We start from the raw sequence: 19,370 nt of genomic DNA, 5'->3' as shown, positions 1-19,370 counted from the left end.
ACATTGACTTGGCCCTTGAGATTGGTAATGTAACAATTATTCTACCCAAGTCTTATGCTGAAATTGTTGATGAAATCACTAAGGATGGAATATTGAAAAATGTTGAGTTTTTTTTATGATACATTATAAGTTGATGAATAGAGAGAGGTAGAGGAAGCAGTGCTTCTATATTTGGATATCTATAAGAAAGCATTAATAGAAATAGAAAATTAAATACCAATAGAGTTATATAACATGTTGGATGCTAGAAGGTTATTTGCAATGCAAGAAGACAAATACATTAAGATGCAAAAACTTTTAGCTATCTATATTACAATAACTCCAGATGAAATGGAAAAGACAATTGAGGTTGCTGATAGGAAGGTATTAAATAACAAACATAGAATAACTATCCTAATGTTAGGGAGAATGAATGAGGTGATAAAGGAAACACAAAAGGCTTGGATCAAATTTTTGGGAGAGCACAGAGGATTTTTCACTTCACTGGAGACAAAAACTTAGACTATAGATACACCAGTTGAAGGGAAAGGTAAAGGGATCATGGGTACTCCACCCTCAGTTTTGAAGAATATCAAGATAGTGGAAATTGAACCACTAGTAAATGTACATAAAAACACAGAAACACCAGTTAATGTTGAGAACATTGTACATGATACTAACATTGAGGACAATTGTCCTCTGGATACTAATGTATAGGTTGAGGATATTGTTCCTAGAGAGGAACTGGTAGTAGCATAGACTGCACCAAGTGGCAAAGGCACCAGTGCAAGTGAGGAGGTATTAATGGATAAATCATTAGAGAAAACAAGTGAATCTGGTAGGGAACTAGTTGCTGGCACATCATTATTGACAATTGACACTTCTCTAGTTGAAAAGAAAACCATCACTCCAATGAGTCTCACAGATCTAATGATGATGGTTGCTTAGAAATTGATGGAGGAAACCACAGACAAAGAGATAATAGATCAATCAATAACAATTTTGTACAAAATGGTCTCAAAATGTAAGATTGGGAATGAAGCGAGCCCTTCCAACAAGCTTAAGGTAAGAACAAAGCACATCTCTAAAGATTTTCAATCATTACAATAGATCTCAAACCGACATGCACTTGAAAAATTCACTTTGGCTAAGAGAGCCGCTTTTGATTAGATCATTGATAGAGAGAAGAAAAATATTGAGGAGAAGCTAATTTTGATAGAAAAATATTTGAAACAATGTACTAATATATAAAGGGTATGTTGCAATACTGAGATACTGACAACAAATGTAGATAAAAAGATAAAAGAGATATAGGAGAAAATTGCTAATATTGCTAACTCTTTTGATGGACTAATTTCACTGACAACATCTATTGATGGACAAATTTTGACTTTGGAGAACCAATTTTTTTCTCTTGAAAAGGAAAGAGATAAGATCATTCGGAGAGCCAAAAGTCTCAGAGGTTTGGCGAGTCCAAGATTAGATTCACTTGGTGTACATAAGAATAAATGCTTGGATATGCTAGGAAATCCCACACTGCGAGAAGTCACTGAGAAATAATCACTTGTATATTTACCGAGTGGACTTGTATCTATCTCCGACACATTCAAACTCGGCTGGGATACTTATATGGAGTTACTTGAGAAAGCTTACTTGAAAATTTTTGAAATTGGTCAAGCTCTAGTAAGACATTTTTGGAGGTATTCAGTGTACAGTTATTATTCTTTGACATTCTTTTTACAAATTTTGGGTATTGATGTCAAAGGGGGAGTAGTATGTGTCACACTTTTATAAAGGAAATGACCAATGCTGATTCAACTTTTTAAATTAAATCAATAGAAAGTGAAATATATGTTTTGAATTTTGAAATGATGTAAACTAGTAAAAGTTATATTCTTTTGTCTATTTAATGTTTGTAATTTTAACAAAAAATTAAAAAATTATTTGAATGTAGTTTACTATAAAGTAAACACTATAATTTATTTGCTGATAAAATGCTGAAATTGAAGTTACACAAGCCACCACACTATATTTAGTAAATTTTACCAATTTTTCCTTAATTTTGTTTGTGTATATTGATAACTTGAAACTTTAGTGCATGGATATATCTTTTACTAATTTTAATAAATATATATTTTTTAATAAATTTGAAAAGTTGTATGTGCTGAAATATAACTCTTTCCAATTCCCACCACCTTTTTTCTTAATTATTTATCTAAATTAGAAAAGAATTATATCAACTTGACATATATTCTTTTCTCTAATGCATCATATTTTTTTCAAATTTTTAAAATAAATTTTAGTATTTTTCCTTGGCAAGACAATCAACTTTATATTTTAGTGCTGATGACCTACTTTCAATAAAAATAAAATATTAAATATAAAAAACTAACTAAAATATTAAAAGATATATATTTTGGAAAATTCACTTATAGATCTATAAAAAGATATTTTTACATTTTAAAAAAATATTATTTATAAGAGTAGGAGTTATTGAAACATCAAGTTTTTTTAATTTTAATTTTTTTTGGTAATTGGACCCAAAGTGGTATAAAATATACATTTAGTAGACACTTATAATTGGAAAAGTTATGGCCCATATATAACTTAGCCATAATGAATCTATATAAACCTTATGTTTGACTAAAAATAATTTTTAGTTATAATTACTTAAATTCACTGGTGATGATAAGTTGGCCTGAAACGTGACATAGATTTATGCTTTTACACATGTGAAAAAGAATGCAAAAAGAATAAAGAGTTTCATACATTAGGGGGAGTTACAAAGATTTTGGAGTATTGGAGTGCTTTGCATATTCAGCTCAAGGGGAGCAGGTTAGGATGAAACCGATAGTTGAAACCATGACCATTTTTCACATGAGTGTTGCCATTAATGCCAAATGGGGAGATTGATGGAAATTAACACTCTATTGGTTGATTTCACTAAGTAGTCATTTATGGCAACATGATTTTAGGTTTTGACTTCATATGATGTACTGGCAGGAACTTCATAGACTCTACACTGGCTCCGACAGGATAGAAGATTTATTTGGTCATAGGAAATGTAGGCCAACATGGTATAGTAAAGGTCATTGGTATTGGAGGCCAACACATCTTGGATCCGACATCAGCAACTTGTATTAATGTTTATTCGTTTATGTTATATGGCCAACATGTAATATGATATAATTGTATATATCCTTGTAAACCGACTTAAGGCATAAATTTGTATAGGGTATATAGGGTAGATTGATTAGATCATTTTGTAATATGATGAAAATGATAGGATGGATATATGAATGTAATGTGATACGAAATATATCAGAGAGATTATGTAAGTGAGGAATTTATTGTAAGGGTTATTTGTTAGGATTCCCAAAGATACTAAGAGGGGGGGTGAATCAATATCTAACTAGTTATAAGATTTTCTTAACTTAAAACATGTAAAGCATATCAATACTGTATACCAGTAAACAAAAAGTAATGCAATAAATAGAGATAGCAACAACCACATGAAAAGCACACCATAACACAATTGTTTAACGAGGAAACCCGGTGTGGGAAAAACCTCAGTGGGATTTGTGACCCACAATATTCGCTTACTGGCCAATAAGTGAATATTACTCTTATAATGGGGGCCTGCACATGCAGGAAGGCCAAGTGCCTAGAGCTCACTGCTCAATTACAAAATGGGAAGTCTCACTAACTTACAAAATGGATTATGTAAATCCAATGTCTTTTACTACTTCAAAATACCATCTACTATGCCAGAGCTAGTACCGGTTTTAGCTCTGCTTCATACATAAACCCTTAACCTATAATTCGCATAATAGGTCTGCCTTATTTCGCCTATCTACTTCCTTACAAAAAGTTCAATAATGATCTCATACATATATGAGTCATTTTACAACTTGCCAAGTCACCTTGCAATGATTTTACAATAATTTACAAAATATATTATAAACAAAATTCTTGTCGGCTTGGGTGCTGATATACTTCCTTTCACTGTCGGTGTTCTATGTGCCGGTGTAGAGTCTGTCATTGCTGGTGTTGGTAAATTGTCTCACCAGTGTCATAGGATTGCAAGGTTGCCATCAATGACAAAACCTTAAATCACCTACAATATCTCATTGGAGTGTGCATTTGCCAACAATCTCCCCCTTTGGCATTGATGCCAACACTCATGAGAAAAATCCAAAAATTGTCATCGAAAAAGAATCTATCAGAATTGTCTTACCAAAAAGAATATATGCTCCCCCTGAGTTGATGAGCCATTTGCTGATTATTTTTCTCATTACCACAACTCCCCCTTTGGCATCAATGGCAAAGGTTGTCAAAGTGTCAATTGAGTGTGGTTTCTAGTTTCATCCTTGTAACCATTGGTTACAATCTGAAAAAGGTCTGCCAATATCGGATTTAGGCTCTCAGTGAACCATTTGCTATATTTTAATGTGGCCTTTGTCCTCTAAATTGTACTGGTGAGGTGTTGCATTTGTTGTGCCAGTGTTTTCTGTCCTTGAATTAAAGCCTCAAATATCTCTTTTCTTAAGGAGGCGAGGTAGTCCAATTTTGGACTAAGTCTCCATTTTAGATCTTTTGCCTTTTCTTTTATTCTATCATTTTCTCTTTCCAACTTCAGAAGTTCCTCCTCAAAATTTGTTATTTTCTGCTCAAAAACTGATAATGGTTTAGATGAATTAATGAAATTATCATCTAGTTGATTTATTTCTTCTTGTACCTTGTTGATCTTCTAGTCTATATCTATTGTCAAAAGATTAGTTTTACATGTATCTTTGTAAAAAGTTTTAAATTCTTTTAGTGTACTACATAGCTCCGATAAAAGAGTGTCAAATTGTCTCATGCACTTCTTTATTTCTTCTTCAAAGAATTTGTGTTTTTCATTCTCTAGTTTCTCCTTGAATGCTTCCTCATTTATTTGTTCAACTGTCACAGTGTTGTCAGTAATATACTTAGACAATGTGTCAAGTTGATTCAAAGAATCTTTATTATCTACATTGCACTTGGGTGTTATCATTTTCAAAATTGGAATTGTGTCATCAATTGATTTGTATGCTTGTGAACTACACTCTGTTATCTTCTTGATAGAATCCAAAAGAACTTCTGTCACATTTGTTGGTTTGAATTTTGCATTGGAAGAACTAACAATCTGTATTCCACCAGTGGGAGAAATTTCTTTGTTTGTGGTGACCTCTGGTAGGTCAGTTTGTGTTTGCATTTCTTTAAGAAAAGGCTTGGATTGCTCAGTTGTTGCCGGTGGCACTGTCTCTGCATGAACCTGTTGCTGCGAGGGAGCCTGTTGCTCTACCTGTTTCTCAGTGTTGTCACATGTTGGTTTACCTTCTGTGCTATCTATTGTCGGTGGCTCATTTGCCACATTTTTTTTCCCTATTGAATCCTTATCTACCATAATATTGACTTTCTAAGTGTCAATGTTGATTGTATATAACACCTCAGAATTAGGATTTGTGTCCTCATGTGGTATGTCCATACTCTCACTAGCTAGTTGATTGTCAGTGGTAACTACCGGTGGAGTATCTAGAGGTGGTGGGGATAAGTTATATGTTATTTTTATGTTGGGTGGTCCACCAACCTTACCTTTTCCCTTATCCTTTTGATATACCTTGATGGGTTTAGGGCTTCGATATTCCTCCTGCTTTCCCTTTTCTACAAGGAATATGTCTCATGCATTAGTTGTTTCCTTTGTTACCTCATTCACTTTGCCAACCATAAGTGCTACATGTCAGTGTGCAGTTGAAAATACTGACCGGTTAGCCTAAGAGATCAGTTCATCTATCTCTTTAGGTGAGTTAACAAGATGTACAACAAGTAGTTTTTCAATTTTTATTTTCTTATCAAGCTCAACAATAGCTTGCCTTCTAGCTTCAAGTCTTCTATACAGTTTTGTCGGTATTTCATCAATAACTTGCATAAAAAATTTCTTGTAAATATCAAAGTGTAGTATTACACTATTTTCTACTTTCTCCTTGTCATCAGTTGATAATGAGTCATATAATCTGTTAATGTTTTTCAGCTTTCCATCCTCTATTATTTCATTGAGAAGTTTGTCAATTGGAGCAATGGTTTGTTGAGTCTTCTTCTTAGGGGTTAACTTCTTCTTTGTAGTTAATTTCTTAGCTGGGGGCCTTACTGCCTATTGTTTATGTCTAGTTCTTCTAGGAGAAGGTGAAGATGTCGATGAAGGTTTCCTTTTTCTCTCAACTCTTTTGAATGCAGCTAGTATATCACTTTTTAAAGAAGTTCCAACTGGTGAAAGGTGAGTTTCTAGTTAAGGTGCTTCTAACTCATCTTCAGTAATACCAATTTGTTTAACTACATCTTTCTTAATAGCTTTTGCTAGCCTGGATCATTTTCTAATTGTTGCTTCAACCTTTTTAACATTTTTCTTTGATTGAATTTGTTTTTCAATAGTCTCAGCACTGCCAAATACCTCTTCTTTAGGTTCCTTAGGTGCTTCTAGGAGGGCTTTTGCATATGTTTCTATTATGTGGTCATCAATTTCATACCCCATTTCAGTAACCCAGATGGTTCTTGGGATAACTGCATCCATCCAAATTTCATCCTTCTTTATAACAAAAAAGATTTCATCCTTATACTTGTTCACAATTGCTTGTGACAATCTAACTCTAGTCTTCATCCAGGCCTTCAGTGCCTGAAAATAATCATTTATGTTCTTTTCTCTATTCTCTCCCATGTTCTTTAGTAAATCTGACAACTATTTGCCTATCGGTATATCAAAACCAATATTTCTGTTACTGATACTGGGTACTTGTTTGGTTATGTGTAGCATTAGACAGACAAGTAGGTTTCCAAATATGAATGTTCCCTTTTTGTCTTTCTTTATCTTTCCCAAATTGTCAATTAGTTCATCTTTAAGCCATTCGCACACATCTATTTTTGCATTATCATTAACCATGTCATAGGCACTCTTTATGCATAGGCTAGAGACTGAGTTTAACCTATTTTCATGTGTGGTTTTGTAGCCTAAGATCATACTGATGAATCTGACATTGATATCCATTACATCATTTACCCTTAAGGATCTCTTATCAGATGTTGCACCAGTTAGGTTAATCACTAGGTCATTTGAGACCTTTATTTTATCAGGTCTATTACTGGTGGAAGGTAACCATGTCACAGCCTTTACTGCTTCTTTTGTAATTTTGTGAATTGAGTCCAACCAGAAGAATGCACCATGTACCCTACTTAGTACTATCCTTATAACATCCTTGGGAAAATCTGGGATACTGAGAATTTTAGTGAAACCTAGGGTTTCTGCTATCTTGTGTTCAGGTTTGATATTTCTACATTCATCACAAATTATAGATTTATACATATTCTTAATTTCCTCATCACCTAATTCCTCTATATGAAAATGTATATACATTCTAGGTTCTTCAGCAAAAACTACTCCTTTAGGGATTTGGGAAAATGCACCAATTTTATCATCTTTCTTGGCAATCTCAAGAACTAACTGGAATACGGGTCTAGGGCATTTAATAACTTCAAAAATAGTAGGGTTTGCAATGAATTTAGGAACAGATGAAGAAGCCATGGTTATAAATACCTTTATCTACCTTAGGAATGATTGCTTGATGAATTGCTTCACTTCTTTGCTTGGAATGCCTTTGCTCTGGAATTTTCGCGCTCTCGAAGGTTTGAATGCTCGGTGAAATGAAAATGGAATCAAAACACTTGTTTTATAATGTTAATTTTGCCAACCACCACATTTAATGCTTGTCGGTTAAGTAATGACTTAACTTATCTGCCTGTATAGAAGTAATTTCTGTTGGCATATGCACACTTAAATGAGACATTGTAGGTGATTGAAGGTTTTGTCATTGATGGCAACCTTACAATCCTATGGCATCAACAAGGCATTACACTGGCACTAGCAAGATCAGACTCTACACCGGCACTTAGGCCATCGGCACCGGTACCGGCAGAGAAAGGAAGCATACCGACACAGAGGCCGACAAGATTTTTGTTATAATATATTTTGTTTATTATTGTAAAATCTTTAGAAGCTGACTTGGCAACATTGTAAAATGACTCATATATATAAGAGATCATTGTAGGACATTCAAAAAAAAGGTAAGGAAGATATATAGAAGAATGTAATTAGGCAGACCTATTATGAGAAATATAGGTTAAGGGTTTATGTAAGAAGCAGAGCAGAAACCGATACTGGATCTGGCATTATAGATGCTATTATGAAGCAGTACAAGGCACTGGATTTATATAATCCATTTTGTAAGTTAGTGAGACTTCCCATTGAGTAGTGAGCTCTAGGCACTTGGCCTTCCTGCATGTGCAGGCCCCTTTTGTAAGTAATATTCTCTTATTGGCATGTAAGTTAATATTATGGGTCACAAATCCCATCGAGGTTTTTTCCACACCGGGTTTCCTCGTTAAAATATTGTGTTATGGTGTGTTTTTCATGTGGTTGCTTCTAATTCTGTTTATTGCATTATTTCTTGCTTACTGGTACATTGTTATAATATGTTCTACATGTTTTAAGTTAAGAAATTCAACTCACCGGTTAGATACTGATTCACCCGCCCCTCTCAGTATCTATGGGAATCCTAACAATTTCAACTTCTCACCATCAACTGAGGGAATAATAGCATATTTCACATTTGATTGTCAAACCCTCAAAGGAATTTTCTTCAGTTAGATGAAGAGTCTCCTGTCAGTGGAGTGTTACTCTATTATGTCGGTGGAGGAGTATTCCTATCACCATTTAGTTCTGATTTCCCGATCCATTGTTTTGAGAATTCCTGCTTTACCTCTTCAACTTTTTCTTTACCTTTCAAACTAGGACCTTTGTTACTTGTCGGTGATGCCTTACTTCTGCAAAATTTTGCAATATGTCCAATCTTGTTACAAGCATAACAGGTCACATTGTTTTTATGAATAGCCTTCCCATATCCTATGTCGGTTTGTGTTCTACACTAGTTAGATAAGTGTCCAAATCTTCCACAAACATAACATCTTACATTCATTCCACAATTCTCTAAATTATGACCAATTTTGTTGCATTTGGAACATTGACTGGTGGGTGTATTAGTGCTCTGATAGTTTATAGATCTACGCTGATTTGCTCTATGACGATACTTGTTATAGTTAAAGCATTTGCCGTTAAATATATAAACATTAGGTTGTCTTACTGGTTTGCTATGATCCTGTGTGTTTGCAGTACCAGAGCTTTCACCAGTTTCAAAGCCAAGGCCACAAGTGTCACCATTAGGTTTCTGATTCTTTAGCAAGTCACCAAGTTCTTCTAAGCTTTTCTTGAATTTTTCTATGTTGATTTGTAGTAGCCAGTTCTCTTTCCAAGATACCTTTCTGTCTCATTAGTTCATTTGAGTCATTTTGTGCATGCATCGGATCTCTCTTCAACATATCATTTTCATAACTAAGTCTTGTGTTTTCATTTGCAACATCATTCAGTCTTCTAGTCAAGTCTTCTTCATTCTTCTTTCTATCTTCAATTTATTTACAAAATCTCATAGTCATATCCTGCATCTCATTCTTTGATGCCATGTTCTCTTGTTTCAGCTTGTTTATCAGATCACTAAGAGTTTCCTTTTCATCAATTCTCATTTTGCATCTTTTCACAAAGTTCGCTTCTCTTGTTTCTTGCAATGGTAAGATTTTCTTGAAGTGCTTGAATAATATCCTGTGTAGCCTTTAGATCATCTTCAAGTTTGATATTTTTCAACTTTTCTGCATCATAGTTTGAGAGAGCTACTTCTAATTGCTTCATCAAGTTTTTCATCTCTACCGGTATCAAGATCTTCCTCAAGCTATTAGGCTTCTAAAAATAGAGGACCAAGCTCTGATACCAATTGTTAGGATTCCCAAAGATACTGAGAGGGGGGGGTGAATCAGTATCTAACCAGTTATAAGATTTTCTTAACTTAAAACATGTAAAGCATATCAATACTATATACCGATAAACAAAAAGTAATACAATAAACAGAGATAACAACAACCACATGAAAAGTACACCATAACACAGTTGTTTAATGAGGAAACCCGATGTGGGAAAAACCTTGGTGGGATTTGTGACCCACAATATTCGCTTACTGGCCAATAAGTGAATATTTCTCTTACAATGGGAGCCTGCACATGTAGGAAGGCCAAGTGCCTAGAGCTCACTGCTCAATTACAAAATGGGAAGTCTCACTGACTGACAAAATGGATTATGTAAATCCAATGTCTTGTATTGCTTCAAAATAGCATCTACTATGCTAGATCCAGTACCGGTTTTAGCTCTGCTTCATACATAAACCCTTAACCTATAATTCGCATAATAGGTCTGTCTTATTTTGCCTATCTACTTCCTTACAAAAAGTTCTATACTGATCTCATACATATATGAGTCATTTTACAACTTGCCAAGTCAGCTTACAATGATTTTACAATAATTTACAAAATATATTATAAACAAAATTCCTGTCGACATGGGTGCCGGTATACTTCCTTTGACTGCCAGTGTTTTATGTGCCAGTGTAGAGTTTGTCATTGCTGGTGCCGGTAAATTGTCTTTCTGGTGTCATAGGATTGCAAGGTTGCCATCAATGACAAAACCTTCAATCACCTACAATATCTCATTGGAGTGTTCATTTGGCAACATTATTTTGGTATAGAGGTTTAGGGTTTTAACTAGAACAGATAGAGCTTAAATCGGAACTGTATTCTGGCATAGGAGATGCTATCTTAGCAATTCACTATTCTCCGGATTGTTGTCTAGATTTTTTTGTAGTCAATGAGTCTCCTATTGTGATTGAGCAGTGTGCTCTAGGCTGTAAGCCTTCCTACAAGTGTAGATCATATATTGTAATATCTCTTCATACGGCCAGTGAATTGATATTGTGGGTCACAAATCCCACCATGGTTTTTCCTCATTGAGGTTTTCCACGTATAAATATGTGTGTTATGATTCTCATTTATGTGTTTGGCTTATTGGTTGCATTACTTCTTTCAATTCTATTTATACCGGTATACCGGTTGGTGTATGAATGTTTTGTTAAGGTTAAAATCTACTATTCTAGTATAACACTGATTCACCCCCCCTCTCAGTGTTATTGGTTTCCAACAAAATGCACACCGAAGCCTCATAGTTCTCTTGTACCCTTAGGAGGCCTAGTCAAATCTGATGCAGCTATTACCATTTCCTGTATGAAAAATGATAACATACGATATAGACATAAAAGGATTTAGTTATTTTGAACAAGCAAGAATGCAATCCAAAGTAAATATGAAGATATCACCTCTTCCCTCTACTCAACCTCATTGACATCAAGTGCATTCATTAATTTTGTAAACCTCATATGTTTCTATATATAGAACACATAAATTAAGTGCATTTATCAATATCTACATATACATGTTTAATCATAATACATTTCAACAAATGAATTTAAATTGTATTGAATTACCTTTTGTCATTTGGGTGTCCGAGAGGATATCTTTTTCTGCCTCAGAGTGCTAGAGGATGGCTTTCTCACACGAGATATCCTCGAGGTAGGTGGAGTAAACTAACAGAAAAAAATAACATAAGGGAAAAGAGCATGTATTTAATATATCACTTAAGTCAAAAAATATATAAATCTAAATGGTATCGCATAGCTATCTTGGCCAAAGTCAATGGCCGAAAGTGTGATATCATCAAGTTGGGATATCTCAATCCCTAATAAGCCCTATGAAACACCAAGTAATGATACATATAATTAACAAAAGATATTTTGAAATCAATGTATTATTATATTTTTAACAAATTTACAAATCTTTACCTCAGGTGGTGAAACTACTTGTGACCATGGAGTCAACTGAAAAAGTATGTGGTGTACTCCCACCACCCGCTGCACCCTGCAATGCATTTTATTTATATGTCACTTTAAATTATTCTAAAAATAAAAATTCATTTCTTTTTATAAGATTTAGTCACTTAATTGATAGCATGTCATAAATAGAATTAAACACACTTGTATCTGATAGAGAAGGTACAACATACTAATCAGGTCATCGGTGAGGGCCACATCCTCTGCAGTGGAAGCATGGCATCTACTCTTGCAACATGTACATGAATGAGATGTCAAACCATCCTCATTTGCGTTAGTGTCTACACCAAAACATACATCCTAGTAGGTGGAGCACATATGTTGAATGGGCTAGCCCATGCCAAATGATGCATGAGGTGGCGTTGATGAAGGAGATGTCGTTGATGAAGGAGGTGTCGCAGGTGCTGGTACATCCTCTGCTTCGACCAACTGTGTGTCATGTTGAACAATGACACCAATCAATGATGTAGTTGCTTGAAGAGTTTGTAATTCCATAGAATTATTCGAGGATATAGGGATAGTGACATGAACCATCGGTTTAGGAGTTGTATGCCTCCTATGTTGTGGTTGTACCACCCTATGGGCCCCACGTCTATCCTGCATAGAGCCTCTCCCTCTACCCTAAAATTTTTCATATGTCAAAGTAATTCGGCTTCTCGTCAAGGATAAACTCACAATACAACTTTCTCAAAAAATATAGAGGCACCTCCCAGTTACTACAAGGTGGTTGGTAAAAGACCATATACCACCTATCCCAAAAAGCTTCTTTCAGCCTAGCATGAACACACCAATGTATAAGAAGCCAAGTAGTATTTAGTTCTAGGTTGTTACTGGCAATAGGATCGATGAAACGAGCACATATGTCAGCTTTAAGTATGCCCTTTTTTACACTTGATCATATGACAACCCATCCGCATAAAATGTTCGACATCTATGCCTCCATGAACCCCATTTTGTAACCTCCCTAGATACCTCATTTGCACTATTGGCCATTGTTTTTAGCATTCTAGTGAGGGTTGAGTGGTGCTCAAGCCTAGAGGACCTCAACCTATTAACCAATATAAAAATTTGGGCACTATTTTGTGTAAGGCGATTGATGATATCCTCTTGTGTGGCATCTACATGATCTAATGGAGGATGTGGAGGGTTTCAGGGTGGCAGTGGTTGTTGAGGAGTAACATTTTGAGGATTTTGTGGTTGTGGAGCAATATCTTGAGGGTTTTCTTGTTGGCCATGTGCAATGTTTATAGGGTTTGCTTGTGTTGCTTGTGCATGAGGAGGTCTTTGTTGTCTATTTTATTTTTGGGGATTGCTTGAAGAATCTAACATCAAATTAATAAAAAAAAACTTAAATCAATTAAAAAAGCCTACTTCAATTAAAATGCAAACAAAAATAATCAAACCAATCAAATCTTACATATTTGACTGGGTGCCATTGTTGAAAATTGTTGTTGTTCCATGGGTTTCGGCATTGAAAATGGCCAAAACCCATGGGCTACCCCAAAAAATAATGTACGATTTTTGAGGAACTTTTGATTTTTTATTAAAATATAAAATGTTATTAAAAAACAAAATGTTTCTCAAAACCTGTATGGGTTTTGAGGAACCTTTTTTTTTAAATTGTTTTTGGTTAGGCTTGGTGTTACCAAGCCTAGCACATTTTTGAATTTTTAGAACCCGCACGGGTTATGAAAAATTTGGTTTTTTTTGCAATGTGGCCACTTTTGTGTTCACCATCTTGGTGCACTTACCCATGTATAAGAAATCGCAAAAAAATACATTAAGAAATAATAATGATTAGTGCAAGGGCAAGTGTCCCACCAATACTCTTCAAGATTTGAACCACTATATGAGTTACAATAATGGATTAGTACCAATAAACAAAACCTAAAACTCAAATACTAAAGCACACTCATGGTGGAGTAATAGTGGAAATAAATTATAAACTATGTTTAAAAATATAATAAAATTACTATATTTATTTGTTCTGATGACATGATGACATGTAGCTATCAAAATCTGTATGATGTCCAACCCAAAAATAAAACATTTACAAGAAAGAGTAGTATCAAAACCTTGAATGGAGATGAGCTAGCTAAGATAGTGACTGTAGTCACAATCAATCATTTTAAGAATTTCTTAGCCTACCATGTCCTCTCACACATGAGTAAGCTAAGTCATTAATAAGACATATTTGTAGTGTTCATAAAACATTTCCATGATTTTTGGAATCTTTGTTTGAAAGAGTGTTAATATTCTCATTAATAGGTAAGATGTGCTCATGTTTATGTTTATGACTAAGATATTGAAAGAAATTTTTTGTGTCCCTATCCCTATCTTTTATTTAATTGAGGTGAGAAAAAAATAGGTATTTTTCCTTTGTAAATATTTAGTTGGCTTATTTGATACTTAGCATGAGCAACTGCTTTTTACAAATTGGCAATCCTAGGGAAGAGGTCATTATGAATCTTCCTCTTCGAATTTGAAACCTAAAGAGTATTTTTCAATCCATTTCATTTCCCAAGAAACTCTCTTGCCATAATTATAAAGGATGGTAGTGCAATGGTTGAAGGCATGCTCCCACCATGTAGGCCAACAAGAACAACAAGACTTAGCTTTTACATTCTAAGTAGCAAGCATACCATCAGTCATTTTTTTTCTTAAGATTAGAAACATTAAGCTTGAAATTTAAATGTAAAAGAAGATCAAATTATTTCTACCATTAATTTGGAAAAGAAACCACTCAAAAAAATTATCTATGAACATTCCAAAATTTTATAAACGAAATTTTTTTTCCCAAGCCATAGTTAATGCATCCCTTGAGAAATTTGAACTACTTTAGTAAATTTTGTAACATAGATGAAAATGACATAATGCAAGTATAGTTGTAGTTCCAAGGAAATCTATGTCAAGCCATATCTTGAAGTTATGAATTTTGTTAATTGAGGCAATCTAGATGAATTTATATTTAAGGGTTATGACTTTGTAATAAATTTTAAATCAATTCACACAAATATTAGCTTTGATTTTATATATATTAACTCATAGTTTTTTAGCACTGTTTCACAAGAATCTTTTCTTTATTAGCATGACTCTTCTATTTGACATTTTTTGCATCTAAATGATATTAAAAAAAAGTTGATAAGACTTATAAGACTTATTTGAATGATATTAATAAAGCTTCCTTTGAATCATCCATTTGAATACCACAGAGAGGCAAAACATGATGACTTCTTTTTGAGAGGTTATTGAACTCAATATTATACTAATTTAAAAATTTGAGGAAAGTCACTCATCTTGAAAGATCATATATTCCCATATTACTCCAATTCAAATACACATAATCATAAAATTTTATTATTATAGACAATACCATACCTTTAGATGAAAGAGCCTTAACATTCATGAAATGAAGAAAGGTAGGTGTCCAGTAAGCCAATTGGCAGTAAACCCAAATTCTAAAACACTATACATTACTGAAATTTACCGTCCAGTTCTTCTATGTTAAAAAACGTTGCAACAGAGACTGAATTACATGGTAACACTAACACATTTGCTCTCAGTTTATCATTATTACTTATCTCTGCAATTCCTTTATTTCACTGAGATGCAAGTCTCTAAATGAAATAAAGGTAATCCTCGATCAAATACAGTGGGGATCTTGCTGTAATACTTTAATTATGATCAATAAATAAAGCAGGGGGTATAATTGACATTGCTCTAGTAATAGTAATACCCACCATGCCAAGAGTCCCAATAACTTGGAAGATACACATACGTTATATTTGGCCCCGGGTTAGGCTTTGAGGAATCCTCTTTCTTGGCAGGTTCCTTCTTCTCTTCAGCCTTCTTTTCGGCTGGTTTTTTCTCAGGTTCTTTAGAAGGCCCAAAGCTCAATATCTCCGAGCGCCCAAGCTTTCTGAGCTTTTTGGTAATGCTAACTGGATCTGCATCTCCTATAACTGTGATTTTCTGCTCCTTCATATCAACTTGCACAGAGTCAACGCCTGCCACAAGCAAATAGAAATCCATCCTTATAATTAAGGAAGTATTTATAAAAATTTAGGAGTGATTTGAAATTGTTATATAAAATTTTGAGAGATGTGGAGTTAAGGTGTTCAATTATTGGAATATCGTTCTTCTTAACAAATATATTGTGATAAACAAGTCAGTTATTTACATGGGAACTCAGATTTTCATGTAAACAACTGATAAGTTTACCATAAGTGAAAACCCAGTTTCTTAAATAAACAAACCGTACCTTCACCACATGGGCAGAGAATTTTGAGAGACATGAGTTAGGATGCTCATCTACTGAATCATCTTTCCTAACGGACGCATTATGATCAACAAGCCAGTTATTTATGTGGGTGCCCAGGTTTTCGTGTAAACAACTGACAACGTTTATCACAAGTGAAAACCCAGTTTCTCAAATAAACAAATGGTGCCTTCACCACAAGTGCCTAGAATTTTGAGGGATGAAATTAGGTGTTCAACTACTAGATCCTCTTCCGTAACAAACATATTGTGATCAACAAACCAGATATTTATGTGGGAACCCACGTATCCATATAAACAACTGACAATTTTCACCACATGTGAAAACCCAGATTCTCAAATAACAACCGGTGCTTTCACCACAGGAACATAAAATTTTGAGAGACACAAAGATAGGATGCTTAACTACTAGATCTTATTTCCTAAGAACACAGTCTGATGGTCAAATGTACAATCTGATGGCTGCATAGACAAGAGTCATTATGATCAACAAACCAATTATTTATGTGGGCACCGAAGTTTCTATATAACCAATGGACAACTTCCATCACAAGTGAAAAAACAGTTTCGAAAATAAACAACCCATATGTTCACCACAAGAACATATGATTCAGAGAGACACAAAATTAAAATCCTCAACTATTAGATCATCTTCCCTAAAAACATATTTTGATCAAAGAAACTGTTATTTATATAGACACCCAAATTTCCATATAAACAATTGACACAAATGAAAACCCAGTTTCCCAAATAAGCAACCAGTACCTTCACCACAAGTACCGGCAGAAACTGCTACATTTTGGAGCATTTCTGTACAAAATCAATTGAAACTTAATCTGCTGATTTGTAATACTCAATACCTTCAATCCCTGCAACAGTTTCCATGGCCTTCTGCTTACATTTATCACAGTTGAGCTCCACCTTCAACACAATTTTCTGCATTGACAGTGCACAACTTATTTGTAAACCTGGAATAAAAGTTCCAAAACAATCATGTTGTCGGCCTACCTTGGACATGGTTTTCTTCTTCCTCTGGATTATCTGCTTCAGACCTTTTGTTTTTCCTACTCCTCTCTTCTTCCAAGCACAATAGAAAAATTGAGATAAAATAAATCAATATGTAACTGAGTACGTGTGACGAATATTAACAAACATAACTTAGTTTTAGATTGTAGGTATGACTGATGTCATCAGTTCCTTGAATGATGGGGCAGCTGAGGTTACGAGGACGGCCATTCCTTCAATTTTAAATTACTCAGACTATTAAGGGTATTTAAAACTCCTGATTACATTTAAATTATCAGTGGACTCCAAGTTTTCAATGTTGAATTTTTAATTAAGTACTGATAAATTTGTAAAATCTCTACGGCTTTCCAATAGTAATTTGGACAACTGTTGCAGTTATGACATTCTACTTTAAGCTTCCAAACACGTTAAGATCGTAAATTCCAATCATAAAGATGGCCTGCAATATCGTACTATACAGTTATCACCTTAGTTGTATTTGCATGCTCGATATGAATAATGAATGAATGAATGTATGTTGCTCTTTTGATGAACAGTCTTGTACTAAAAAGTTAGAAAGCTATACTTTAAAGCTGGCGGAAGTAGGCCATGCGAAGCACGAGGAGACCCTAGAAATTATCCCTACCACTCTACTTTGTTGTGCAAAAGGCTATGCCTCAAAGTGTGAAGGCCTTATCTATGTAGCCGACAAAATGGGCAAAATTTTTTTAGACACTAGTCAGAGTTTATTTTTGTTGGCTGTCTATGTAGCCGACAAAATGGGGCAAAATTTTTATATTTATGTAGTGTATGAGATCAATTGACAAATTTATCAGATGATCTTCTGTATGCGAAAAAAAGATGAGTGTGGTGTCAGAAATGTCTATTTAGGCAACAAAAGGGTCCTTGACACCCTTGACAAGACAGTTGTTTGTATTTAATAATTAAATTAAAAATCAAAATATAATTATACTAGGATTTTTTAATTTAAATATTAAAACTATTTTGTCAAAACTCTTTTGATGTCTACATAGACAATTATGCGGTCTAATAGTGTATCCACTTGCATTGACCTTATGTGTTATTTGATATTTAAAATTTAGTCTTCTCAATATGGTATCCTTGAAATGCACAAAAAAACAAAACAAACAGTTTATATATAATTTTTAGCATAGTAAATTGTACATCTTTAATTGAGATGTCGAGTTTCACGCTCTCCTAGCACTCATTTTAGTATATCTCATTCTACCATGCATTATAAGACCTTCATATGCATTTAATTAATATTTAATTCAAGAATATGAGTCCTCTCTTAATTCAAATCCCATCACACTCTTATTTAAGCCCTTAATTTTAGGTGTGCCCTTTATCTCTCATTATTTTAATTCATTTTAAGTCCTACCCTATTTCAAATTTCAAAATAACATATCCTTCACTTAAATATTATAATTTTTCACAAAATTTACAGTTTTCAAATCAAGATCCTATAATCTTGTGACCCTAAGTCGGTCTTTTATCAATTCAAAGTTAAAGTCTCATATATTAGCAAGTCATTTTTCTCATTTGTGATATATACACTAATTATGCATATTGGAGATATCATTATGATGTGAAATGTCTACCTTATGTGAAGTTTCAGATCTAAAGACAAATCAACAAGTAGATCAAGTCTTCATTCAAGTTCATTCACCATAATGGAAGCTTTAGGAGATGTGGGAGGATCGTAGGGAATCATCGAATGGTGATTGTCTTGTATCTCTCCCTACGAGGTTGGGATGATTTCATGTTATTCTCATATTTATGTAATTAATCTTCCGATCTAATTTTTATCCTTTTCAAGTTATGTAATTCACGCATTCTTGATTTAGTTTGCAATTTACATTCAATATTATCATTTAGAGTTTTTCTCAAAATTATTTGAGTAGGAACCTAGTTTACATTTATGCACTTTAGCTCATAGAAATCTTAGGCACACTTAAGATTCAAGAGCACACAAATTATTCTAATTCAATATTGGCTATTGATGGAGATGACAATCACCAAAATAGGGGGTTGAACAAGATAAACCCCTATATAGCCACAAAACTGTCCTCTTTATGTTTTGTAGATTCACCCATAGGTCACGAGCATAGACCAAAAATTGAAAACTGCTCAAAATACATAAACAAGTTACTGCTCCAAAGTTTAGTAGAAAACACTTGTACAAGGGCGTTTTGGTGC

General features: G+C 34.1%; 1 protein-coding gene across 2 annotated transcripts; it reads right to left on the bottom strand.

Moving 5' to 3' along the window:
* Nucleotides 1-15,196: 15,196 nt before the first annotated feature.
* Nucleotides 15,197-17,274, bottom strand: LOC131055423 (heavy metal-associated isoprenylated plant protein 39). Of its 2 annotated transcripts, XM_057989904.2 has the most exons (3): nucleotides 17,154-17,274; nucleotides 17,006-17,081; nucleotides 15,197-15,874 (listed from the first exon to the last, which is right to left on the bottom strand). In XM_057989904.2, the coding sequence occupies exons 1-3, from the start codon at nucleotides 17,160-17,162 to the stop codon at nucleotides 15,588-15,590; spliced, it is 372 nt and encodes a 123-aa protein (XP_057845887.1). In that variant the 5' UTR covers nucleotides 17,163-17,274; the 3' UTR covers nucleotides 15,197-15,587. The 2 variants fall into 2 exon arrangements, with proteins under 2 accessions (XP_057845887.1, XP_057845888.1); XM_057989905.2 differs by lacking the exon at nucleotides 17,154-17,274 and having other exon boundaries at nucleotides 16,911-17,081.
* Nucleotides 17,275-19,370: the final 2,096 nt, after the last annotated feature.

Source organism: Cryptomeria japonica, chromosome 8 (assembly GCF_030272615.1).
Source record: "Cryptomeria japonica chromosome 8, Sugi_1.0, whole genome shotgun sequence".
Classification (NCBI taxonomy): domain Eukaryota; kingdom Viridiplantae; phylum Streptophyta; class Pinopsida; order Cupressales; family Cupressaceae; genus Cryptomeria; species Cryptomeria japonica.
This window is presented reverse-complemented; position numbering and strand designations above follow the sequence as displayed.